This window comes from Colobus angolensis, unplaced genomic scaffold, assembly GCF_000951035.1.
Source record: "Colobus angolensis palliatus isolate OR3802 unplaced genomic scaffold, Cang.pa_1.0 Scaffold313, whole genome shotgun sequence".
NCBI lineage: Eukaryota > Metazoa > Chordata > Mammalia > Primates > Cercopithecidae > Colobus > Colobus angolensis.
Window position 1 is genome coordinate 350,909 of NW_012116411.1, and position 12,416 is coordinate 363,324.

Consider the following 12,416-nt stretch of genomic DNA (forward strand, 5'->3'; position numbering starts at 1 on the left):
CTTCACCATGATGTATAGGTCCCACATAAATTGGACCTTTTTTTTAAAAAAAAAATTTAAGTTCTGGGATACATGTGCAGAATGTACAGGTTTGTTACATAGGTATACATGTGCCATGGTGGTTTGCTGCATCCATCAACCAGATTTTAAGCCTGTATGCATCAGGATAAAGGGAATTGGACCTTATTTATCCCTTGACTTTATGGCATTAAACTCCTCCCCAGGTTCTGGCCATATGGTCTTTTCCAGCTCCTTTGAACACAAACTCACTATCATCTTATGGCCCCCTGCACTGTTCTCCCTTCCTGGAATATTCTTTTTTCTGACGTAATGGTTGCCTGAAATTTCAGCTCAAATATCATCACTTTAAGAGTAGTATTTCTTTGAGCAAGGCTGTAGAGGGATAATCATACCATCAACAGCAGTGGGACTTCCTACAACTCTTCCTAACTCATTTCTCCTCAAAGCCCTGCATTTCACATTCACCTTTAAAAACTTTAAACCCTTTTAAAACTTTTAAAAACTTTTTAAAAACTTTAAACCCTTGCTGTCCCTCTTCCTTAAAACCTCCTCTCTATGTTTTTATCTTATTTTTTCATGAAAATCCATATAATTGCTTATGTAGATGGATATAAAACACAAGAAGGAAAAAAAGGCCATCTGCTGATCAACAATACAGGCTTCTCCTCTGGTAACAGGATGGGAGTTGATAAATTTTTTGAAAAAAATATTAGACTCAGGTCTCCTCTAACAGAAGTAAACAAGTAAAAGTGAACAAGTTTCATCATATTATGCAGATCAAATTCAGACCAAAGTTTTCCTTCTATAAATATGCCACATATATGCAAAGCTTTAATGTAGAAATGAAAACCAGCAGGAGCATTTTATAGAGAGATCACAACACCTGCATGATTCATCTGTTTGGTATCTAACATAATCTAGACTCTTGGTCCATATATTCATGCCAATAACAGTTAAAAAAAAAAGTTATGGTAAAATTTCTTAATTGTGCTATTATCAGTGTTGCAGATTCCTCATGAATTTTACTCTATGATTTGCAAATTCAAACAGAATTTTGCAGAATTAAGGAAGTTATGGGGCATTAATATAAAATTACTAAGATAGTCATTTCTTATGGCTATCTTAAGGGTAGGGAATGCTTCCCCCACTGGGTTTTTCTAGTGATAGGTCCTCCCAAGTTCATCACTAAATGACAGTAAACTCCCTTCCCAGACTCAAAGTTTTGTCAGGTTAGGGGAGATGGATAACACTATCGAGTAATTAAGAGCATTAAAACTGAGAAGAGGCTGCAGGATTTACAGATTAGTGAAACAGTATTTATGTATGTAATGGCTTTAGTCATTACTTATATAACAGTTTCAGTATACAGTAGAGTCAAGAGAACGACAGCATCATACCCTATTCAAGGCTTTTCAATGCAACTGAAAGAAATGACAGAAATGTGAGGAATTATATTTGACAAAGAACAAAAGCCAGTGGAAAAGTCATTCCAGGTGTAACAGAATGTAAAAACCACTAATGACACACAAGAGTAAAAAGAAAAAAATGACAAAGAGAGAAAAAGGAAAGCAGAAAGAAAAGCATCAAAGACATCTGCAAAAGGTTAACTCTAATACCTCCATCAGGGGTCATACAGAGCTATCAATGCTGGTCATGTTCTAATGTGGCCAGATATTCACAGGAAATTGACTTACCCGCTCTTCAGCTTCTGTCAATACATTCATAGCTCTCATATTGACATTTCTTCCTAGTTTCTCCTTCATTTCTTGCAACTTCTGAAGTCTCTGACCAGCTTCTTTAGGGTTGTTAGTTTTGAAATCATAGGCACTATTGGGTTGGCCAAAGAGGTGTCTCTCTGCATTAATCCAGTCATAATCTTTCAACATTTTGGATACCTAGCCACATATAAAAATAGATGGAGATCTACAAATGTTTACCAACCAATATGTATAAGCCAGTTTCTTAAATATTTAATACTTTTGAATCAAATAGTGAAGACGAAAAAACCTTCAATGACTGCTTTTTTTGTTTGTTTGTTTGAGATGGAGTTTCGCTCTTGTTGCCCAGGCTGGAGTGCAATGGGCAATCTTGGCTCACCACAACTTCGCAACCTCTGCCTCCCAGGTTCAAGTGATTCTCCCGCCTCAGCCTTCCGAGTGGCTGAGATTACAGGTATGCGCCACCATGCCCAGCTAATTTTGTATTTTTAGTAGAGATGGAGTTTCTCCATTTTGGTCAGGCTGGTCTCAAACTCCCGACCTCAGGTGATCCACCCACCTCGGCCTCCCAAAGTGCTGGGATTACAGGCGTGAGCCGCCGTGCCTGGGCGACTCGTTTTTAAAATGAGTTTCATTACTGACAAGAATAAAGATGAATATTTTTACGTGGAGCACAGACTACAAAAACAAGACACTGCATAGCAAAAGATCTTCCTATTACATTGGCATTAAAAGAGCCAACTCAGAGAAATTTTTACAAAGTGTACGCAAAGCACCTCCATTAGAATGAAATGAAAGTCAGATAGAACTCCTTTAGAATTTAGCAAATTCTACCTATTGCTTCAAAAAACAACTTGTAATAAGTTAAAATTCCTTTAATACTTAAGTCATAGATTTGGTAAAATCATGGAAGCCTAATGCTGACTGAGACCTAATGATTTTTCTCTCAGAACTATATTCTAAGCAACTACCCTAAACATGGACTCTATCCCTGCTCCCACCCCTCTGAGAAAGGCACAGTATAATACTTCATGTAATACAACTGATTATACAGTTCAAACTATAGTGCTTAAAGAAGACTTTCTTCTACTAGAATTATGATTCATTCTCACTGGCAGAATCCAATCCTTGTTAATTTGTTGACTTGTATTAATTCCATGGATATGGTCTCAAATGTAGGCCCCAAAGTAGAATTATCATTTCAAGTCTATCTTCCTCTTGACCTGTAAACTCTTTGAAAACATTCTATATCATTCATTCTGTGTATGTGTTGCTCATCCTTATATTGTCAGTGCCTGGCACAGGATCTGATACTAGTAGGTATGTATAAATCTTTGATAAACTATGTTTTTCAAAGAATCATTGACTTCTTAGCAGACCCACTTGCAAGTCCCTCCTTTTACTCTTTCAATTGTAAATAAAATCTCCTAGCAATCACCAGTACTAGCATTTTCAGTTACCAAAAAACTATTAGCAGTAACATTGCCATTGGTAATATTTCAGTCAGTTCACTATCACTAAGCTAATGGGAAATCAATAGTAATAAAGTGGGAGATTATAATGTAGCCATAAAAAATGTTTTTTAAACCAAGTTGCACAGTTCTTTCAGAAGAGAGGAAGACTGTTTTGTATGTTCTTGATCTTTCTGAAGTTAAAGTTCATGTATTTTTAGGATGCTTAAAAAAAAATATCCTGGACATTAAAAAGGTGCCAAATTGTTACACACTCGTAATTATTAACACCATGTGAATGCAGCTTCTCAACCAAGCAATGAATTTCTACAAAAGCATGTGTTCTCTTTAAAGCACTGAAGTAAGGGCGCTGTGACACATGAAAGAAGGAATGTGTCTTCTGTGGGATAACCTCAAAAACATAGCTGCTTGGCAAAACATCGGATTTTTATAAAGTGGCAAATAGTGACAGCAGTGACACTCATAAAGACATGTGGAAGCCAATTCAGTCCTTTTTTTAGGTTACCTGTATATATAGTTCTGTGAGTTCAATTTGAAATAAGGTAGAGAATATACATCATTATTACTAGCACAACAGTAATTAGTTCTATCAACATTTGGGGTAAAAAGTTATTTCCATGGGAGACCACTAAACATTTGGCAACTACATCTTGTAGATGGGAACAAATATCTAAAATTAAATCTAAAAATAAAACATTTGTGCAATTTGTTGAAAATTAGCATTGTTGAAAAGCAGTTAATAGCTGCAAGCTCAAATTTATGCCAGGTTGTAATTTTGCCATTTATATTTATAGATTTCTCCATCAAGCAGTTTTCTAAAATTTTTCAAGAGCTCAGTGACAAAAATTTGATTAAGTATAAAAAATGAACACAAACGTACCTTTGCAGCACCATCTTCAGCCTCCCGTTTATGTTTGCTGATGTTGTGGTCTAATTCCTTAATTTTAAGCTGAGAATCATTGTTTTGCTCCTTGTGTTTTGCCACTTCTGCATATTTAGCTTTAATTACAGTGTCTTGGGCTGTTATTACCTCTTTTTGCTTGGTCACCTCTTCTTGAGCTTTATTTACTGACTCCTAAAACAAAAAATAAAAGAAAATATGTGGTGAGGTAACATGTAAATAATTTTAATCTACTAAACAATTATCTGACAGATCCCTGGGCAAGATGTCAATGTGATTACAGGCAGAGAGAAGATCACCTAACCCTCTATTTTATATCACCATTAAAAGGACTAATGAATTTACACACAGAAGAAAACTTGGATTACCCCTGGAAAAAGGGTTGGGGTACAATGCTCATGCTGCAAATGAGAGCGTTTCTGCTGGATATAATGTAGATGGAATCAACTGGGTGAGGAAGAAGACTGCTAGAGGCTGACTGACCTATGCGATCCCAAAACTGGCAATTCTGGATGAGTAGAAGCTATTTGTGCCTCATTCTCTCATGACAATGAGTGAAAAGACTGAGAACACCAAAGTCAAACATCTTAAGCTAATGTTTCATAAAAAGATGATCATTTTCAGCTTCTCCAATTTGATAAATAAATCCTACCTTATTTTTAGCCACCTCAGCTGCCATTACTTCAATCTGACTTTCATAGGATTTGATAGCTTCATTTACAGCTTCAAGCTGTTGTTTGTAAGATGTATGCTCTCTCTTGAGCTCTTCCAGTTCCAGAGTGATAGCTTCAACTTCCTATAAAAAACACAGTATTTGGGTATTCACATAGGTGATTAACTACTCAAGAACAAGTATGTACAGGAAAGTTAAATAAATAATAATCTCATGCAAGTTAAGACCCACAGCTTTGTTATCACTCAGCTACCAAAAGTACAGGTTAAGCTGCTTCCCCAGAAAAAGGAAGTTTATTTTCCTATATTAAAAAAAAAGTGTAATTTGTATAGGCTGAAAGAACTCTGCATAAATTTATTCCTTTATCATTTATTCCTACAGGGAAAACAATATAATGTTCTACATAACAGATGAATTAGTGGAAGTAAAGTTTAAAAACAAAACTGTTCAATGTGTAAAAAGTTTCTCAATATTATTCTTTCCCACTTGTAGCCTTCATTTCATTAGAAGAGCAGTCCCCAACCTTTTTGGCACCAAGGACCAGATTTGTGGAAGATGATTTTTCCATATGGTGGGGGCAGGGAGAGAGTATGGTTTCCGGATAAAACCACCCCATTTCAGATCATCAGGCATTAGATTCTCACAAGGAATATGAAACCTAGATCCCTTGAATGCACAGTTCACAAAAGGGTCTGCAATCCTATGAAAATCGAATACCACTGCTGATCTGACAGGAGGTGGAGCTCAGGCAGTAATCCTCATTTGCCTGCCATACACCTCCTCTGTTACTGGTCTGTGGCCTGGGGGTTGGGGACCCCTGCATTAGAAAATACTTTGCACAGCTATTTAATGGTAAGAATCTTAGAGTGGGCTAAAAATAAATGTGAGGGAAATATATTTAGGTGAACTCACATAAAAGTGATTAAAAACCTAGGTTCAAATTCCAGCTTTGACATTAGCTAAAAGATATAATAAAGTATCATCAGTTTACAACTGAATGACACCTTGTAAATATAACATGCTTTGTTTTTTCATCATGTTCTCACAGTGCACATTCATTTAGGTGCTTACCAAATAAAAATGTCAACTTGCTGAATCTCTGATATGACATCCACAGTATCAAATAATCCACTCCTGAAGAAAGGCCATCCGCTCTTGAAGGAAGCATTTACCAATGGTCAACTTTGGCCTTTCCTTAAAATTAGCATCCCCTACTCACAACTATGAAATACTAGATTGCAGTGTTTTCAGAGAAAAATACAGATTAAATATCCCTTATCCAAAATGTGTAGGACCAGAAGTGTTTCAGACTTCGATTTGTATTTTTTTGGATTTTGGAATATTTGCATTATACTGACTGACTAAGTATCCCAAATCAAATCTGCTCCAATGAACATTTCCTTTGAGCCTCAGATCAACACTCAAAAAGTTTCTAATTCTGCTGTATTTCGGATTTGAGATGCTCATCCTGTATATTCCTTTGACTTGTAAGAAGCATAATTTGCTTCCAAAGAACACTGGTCCCTTTTAGATTTTGAGATCAATTGTGATGACTAAGGTCAACCAATGATGCTCTACCACCTTCAGCTCTATGTTGACTTTAAAAGGTTGGTTCAATTTCAAAAAGAAGTCATTACCTGTTGTTTTTCTTTCATCTTCTTGCTAGATGCATCTGCCTTTGTTTTGGCACAATCCAGTTTTTTCTGAGCATCCTTCAGTTCTCGCTCTCTCTCAGCTTCTGCATTTTTCATTTTATTTTCCAATACTTCGTATTTTTCTTCTGCTTTTCTTTGGATTTCTTCAGTGGTTTTCAAAGTCTCCTCACTTTCCTCTGCATCACAAAGTAAGCAAATGTTGCTAAATTAACAGTTATAGGTAAAAGTTTACAAATTCAACCTTTAATAGAAAAAATGGTTTGGAAAATTACAGGCTACAATTCAAGAAAATTAACTATCCCAATGATATTCTAGAAATGGTATAATGAAACACAGATCCTACCTAAAAGTCATATTTGAATTATCTAAAAATCTGTAATGAAATCATTTCTTCTGCTATAAAATTGAACTTCACTTACAACCATTCTTTTACAAAGGTATTGAAGCAACCTATTTAAAAAAAAAAAAAAAAAAAAAACCACGGATATTTTTAACGCAACTGTATGCTTCCTAAAACCAGAACAGTATAACTATGGTATTTTTCCTGTAGTTGCTAGAAAGTGTATAATTTCATAAACAAACTTACTTTATGTTCTTTGCCTATTTTATACATATTCAGGGAACTTCTCATTAAAGTTGACAAATAATGTGAAAGTAGGATACAGTAAAGGAAAAACATCCCCAAATTTGTGAAAGAAAAAAATAAGGCCAGGTGTGCTAGTTCACGCCTGTGTAATCCCAGCACTTTGGGAGGCCAAGGAGGGCGGATCATGAGGTCAAGAGATCAAGACCATCCTGACCAACATGGTGAAACCTCATCTCTACTAAAAATACAAAAATTAACTGGGTGTGGTGCTGCACACCTGTAGTCCCTGCAACTCAGGAGGCTGAGGAAGGCGCTTGAACCCGGGAGGCGGAGGTTGCAGCGAGCCGAGATCGCGCCACTGCACTCCAGCCTGGGGACAGAGAGAGACTCCATCTCAAAAAATAAATAAATAAAAGAGCAATACTGAATGAACACGTGTTGCTGTAACAACTGAAGTATACTGTTTGTTAGTGATGGGACCCAGGTGCAAATAACCTTGGAAGTCGTCACTGCACAATTTCTTACGCTACTTTTCATTGCGGAAAATACCATTAAAATATTAGTGGAGATAAAAACTTTTGTATAACAAAAATATTATGAACACAAAATTAAAAGACCAGTACACAGCCAAAAAAGGCAGTAAAAGGATATTTGCAATGCACATAACCTACAAGAAATTAGGACTCTTAAGAATGAGAACAATGGGAAAAAAACCACGAGCAACCCATGGGCAAAAGAAAGAAATAGAAAATTTACAGAAGTATAAACCCAAAGGTCCAATGAACATATAAAAAAGATCCCAAATTCCAACAGCAATTAGGGAAATGCAAATTAAATGCTAATGCATGCGATCTTTTCACAACCAACAGATTTGGAAAATTTTAAAAGTCTGGAGAAAAAAAAGAACTTGGAGACATGAAAACGTTCATATGCCACTGGTGGACATGAACATCGGTAAAAATGAACAGACCTTTGACAATATATAATAAAGATGAAAATAACCATACCCTAAGACCTAGAAATCCCATACTTGGATTTTCCCTAAATAAACTTTATCATATGTATCTTAAACATAGCACAGGTAGAGAAGATACCTAAGGTAAGGTAATGGATACAAATAAAACCAGAGATTAAGCATGGGCTGTTTTCATCTTACCAATGATTTTTTTAAGGGCATCTAATTCTTCCTGTTGCTTGTGATATGAGCTTTGCTGGAGCTTGGTTTGTAATAAATCTGCCTCTTCAGTTTTCATCTCCCACTGCTGTTTTAGTTGGCGATACCTTACAAAAACAGAAACACGTAAGAAATGACTGTAATTTCTCTAGTATTTGAGAAATACATTCAAACTTCAGATTCTTACCTAAAATAAACTCATATACATTATAAACCACATACGATGCTACTGGTTACAGGAATAATTTTGATGACTTTCAAGTTTCGGAGGCACCAATTAATTCAAATTTAGATACAGTCATTGAAGGTAAACAACTCTAAATGACTAAAATCCACAATAACTATTTACACTAGAAATATTTAACAGCTAGGTTTCCTTAAAAATAATCCCTCTTGCTAACTAAAAAGAAAAAAAAAAACCAACTACTCACCACAAAAAATGATTATCACAATTACATAAAATTCCAAAAATTTAATTATCTATTAACCTCATTTTCAAATGTTAATAATAATGTTCCCTACTTTTAGTGTAAGAAAATCGTTTTGAACTTAGTTGTTTTAAAACGCACCTTCTTGAAAACTCTGTAATTCAATCCCACTTCTGGCTGCTTAGTCATTTCTTTGAAAGGTATTTAGCTAATTCAGTTGCAGTGAAATTTCAAGTTAATATAAATTCACAAAGTACCTTGTCACTAGAAATTCATGAGGTTTGAGGAAAAAAAAAACAAAACTTATAAAATATAAATACTACCTTGAGTATTCCTGACTGAAGCTATACTTGACAGTACTTAATAATTTTAACTTCAAGTTAATTTAAAAATGTGGAGTATAGAAATACTTGTTTAAAAGATGTTACTTTCCTGATATGGTGTGAAACAATGGCTTTAGCTGATCCTTCCACCATTCTCATTTTTTCAAAATCTATTTTCCTTCCTTGACCTCAGTGACACAATTAGGAAAGAATTCAATTCTGCAGAACAAATGATCCAATACTACTGAACAAAATTAACAGTTCTAAGCCAAATGTAACTAACTACAAACTCATCACCTTGTTAGAGCTTCCACATATCACAGAAAAATTTTGTTTTACTCTTCTCACAGAAAAAAATTCATTTACTTTATGGTTAATTTATATTCACGAAGGTAAAATGCAGGCCTTTACATGTATGTGATGTTCGAAAGTAAACAGGATAGAACACTTGAGGCCAGGAGTTCAAGACCAACCTGGGCAACATGGTGAAATTCCATCTCTACTAAAAATACAAAAATTAGCCGGTGTGGTGGCAAGCGCCTATAATCCCAGCTACTTGGGAGGCTGAGGCAGAGGTTGCAGTGAGCTGAGATCGGGCCACTGCACTCCAGCCTGGGTGACAGAGTGAGACTCCATCTCAAAAAAAAAAAAAAAAGAAAAAGAAAACAGAAAAACTTTGATTCGATTTGTATCTTTGAATGGTCATCCTGACTATGAAAATCTTGTCCATATTTAGCGTCCTCAAAAGTCTTGGTGCCATTCTAAGCTTTCATAACTACAGAATTTGAATGCTAAAAACGTACCCCAAAATAATCATTTCAACATTTATTTAGATTTTTAAAATTGTATTTAGTATTGCGAATTCTGAATAAAATCTTTTTAAATTAGTCCCTATTTGTCATCTTCAGAAATACTGGAAAAAATTACAATTAAATTTTTAAAAAAAAAATTTTTTTTGTTGAGACAGGGTCTCACTCTGTCCCCAAGGATAGAGTGCAGTGGCACAATCTCAGCTCACAGCAACCTTGAACTGCCCAGCCTCCTAAGTAGCTGAGACCACAGGCACATGCTACCATGCCTGGCTTTTTTGTATTTTTAATAGAGACAGGGTTTCTCCATGTTGCCCGAGCTGGTCTTGAACTCCTGAGCTCAAGCGATCCACCTGCTTCAGCCTCCCAAAGTGCTGGGATTACAGGTGTGCACCACTAGGCCTGGCCAAACTTTCAAACAATGCACTTTATTAAGTTTGTAGCTCTTTTAACTCATGAAGCTTTCAATTCAAGTGGGACTTATTCTCCCAGATAACCACAGAGCCAGTTCACTCATTCTTGTTCACTCACTCACTCACTCGTGTGTTTACTCAACAATCATGTCCTCAGTGAGGCTTTTCTTGGTCACCCAATATAAAATTTTATCATGTCTTTGCCCTAGATAGTTCCTATCTCCTTTACTGATTTACTTTTTTCTTCTTAGAACTAATAACATGTTTTACCAATTTATCTTTCTTTATTGTCTGCTTCTCCAACAAGAAAAAAACAGATGAAGGCAGGGATACTTATCTGATCCCCAGCCCCTAGAAGAGTATGTGGCACACAGGAAGCACTCAGTAAATGTTTACTGAGTGACACAAAAAGTTTACATTAGCATGATCCCAATATTGAAAAATAAAAATACACATATAACTCTATTGTACTACATAGAAACGATGTTGGAAAGTATTTATGTATCTTATCCATACCTATACAGAAGAAATACTGTAAGGAAACACAGTGCTGATATTCGACACGAACTTGTTTACCTGCTCATAGGCAACCTAGCAGATCCTTGATATAGGAAGGCCGGTCACAATGCTATTAAACTTACTGTGGGCACCTGATCTATGCTATACTCTATCACTTTAATGTCAAATCAGGAAATCAAGTAACCTCTGGTATCAGACACCAGAATATCTAAGGGTTTCCCCACCAACCCTAGCCAAGTGCTAGTGTATTTCTCAGCAGAAAGAATGGAATATTTGAATGATTTTTTTTGTTTTGCTTAAATAGATTTTGCTGATTTCTTAAGACATCTCTCTTATGAGAAAAAAATGGATAAATGGTTATCAACTCACAATTTAATCAATTTTAAATAAACCAAAAATATGAGAAAAGTCAGAAGCTGTATTTCTGCAAATAAAAGTAAATTTTCTATCATTTTCTACAATGCAAATCTTTAATTTAGAAAATGTATATACAGTTCTTACTTTTCAGCAGTGTTTTTAAGACCTGCTAATTCCTCCTCTAGAGCCCGCAGCTCATTCTCTTTGATTCTCAGTTCATCCTGAACATCTTTGAGTTCTTGAAACTTGGTTAAAATAGAAGCCGCCTGGGATCGAGCACCTGAGAGAGGCAAATTCAAACAGATCTTCCACATTGAGTTACCAGGTATACACTACACAATAAAAAGTCTTCTAAGAGAATTACACTCAAATCGATTCAATAGTAAATATTTTAGTGAGCTTATGAAGCCATGGAATTCATTCCATCACCTGAACCTTAGAACACAGAGAACTCGTAACAGATCCAAGAGGTTGTAGTAGGTATTATTTATTCAAAATAACCACTGCCTTGTATACTGGGCCCATCTTCCACCCTCTGACATTGGACTTGCCTATGTGATTTGCTCTGGCCAATGAAATGGAGAAATGTGTCCCTTCTGAAAGTAAGCTTTAGGAGGCAGTACATAATTTACCATTTGCTTTCCGTTTGCCCTGAGAAAAATATGTTCAAGACAGGGACTGCTTCTCCTTCACAATGAGTCCCAGAATGAGAACAGCACTGAGCAGAAGGGCAACTGATCTGCAGCAGATGTAGCATTCACATGAAATAAATTTGTTGTAAGCTAAGACTGGGTGGCTGACCTAAGTTCTGATACAGCACAGCAAGCAGAATAAACCGATTTCACATTATACAACTATAATTATCTGGCAGTGACAGGCTGAGGTATTATGCTGACAAAGAAACTCTGCAGATTTGATGGAAGAATGCTAAGGTCAATTAAAAATGCTGTTTAAACACTTGGTAATTAAGATACAGGGTTATTTCCTATCCCATAAGTAAAAACTTCAAAAGCATCTGAATCAATAAAATCTAAAAAGTTTCTTCTCTTGTAGACATGTAAAAACACATAGTCTCTTTTTATCTTCCATTTGCAGATACTAGTCATTTGACTGTGTACTGGAGAACCTAACACCTACATGGAAATCATTGAACTGGCTATTGTTTTCATGGCCTAGAAAGACATTAAGTCACTTGATACCTCAAATGGCTTCATGCCGTTTACTGGGTTAAAAACACAAACCCTGAAATCAGACTGCTGGGATTCAAATTCTGAGCTCTGCCACCCTGTAGTGAGTTATTTAACCACTCTGTATCTTCATTTCTGCAACTGTATATTAGAGATGATAATACTATGCCTACTTCATCA

General features: G+C 35.8%; 1 protein-coding gene across 1 annotated transcript in view; it reads right to left on the reverse strand.

Annotated features, from left to right (window-relative positions):
* The window catches only part of SMC2 (structural maintenance of chromosomes 2), a 45,522-nt gene that overhangs the window by 8,169 nt on the left and 24,937 nt on the right, over positions 1 to 12,416 (reverse strand). Inside the window, exons 17-22 of the mRNA XM_011950999.1 lie at positions 11,194 to 11,329; positions 8,183 to 8,307; positions 6,423 to 6,616; positions 4,765 to 4,908; positions 4,092 to 4,286; positions 1,716 to 1,916 (exon numbers count right to left, since the gene is read on the reverse strand). Of these exons, the coding sequence (XP_011806389.1) occupies positions 1,716 to 1,916; positions 4,092 to 4,286; positions 4,765 to 4,908; positions 6,423 to 6,616; positions 8,183 to 8,307; positions 11,194 to 11,329 (995 nt within the window). The remainder of the gene's footprint in view (positions 1 to 1,715; positions 1,917 to 4,091; positions 4,287 to 4,764; positions 4,909 to 6,422; positions 6,617 to 8,182; positions 8,308 to 11,193; positions 11,330 to 12,416) is intronic.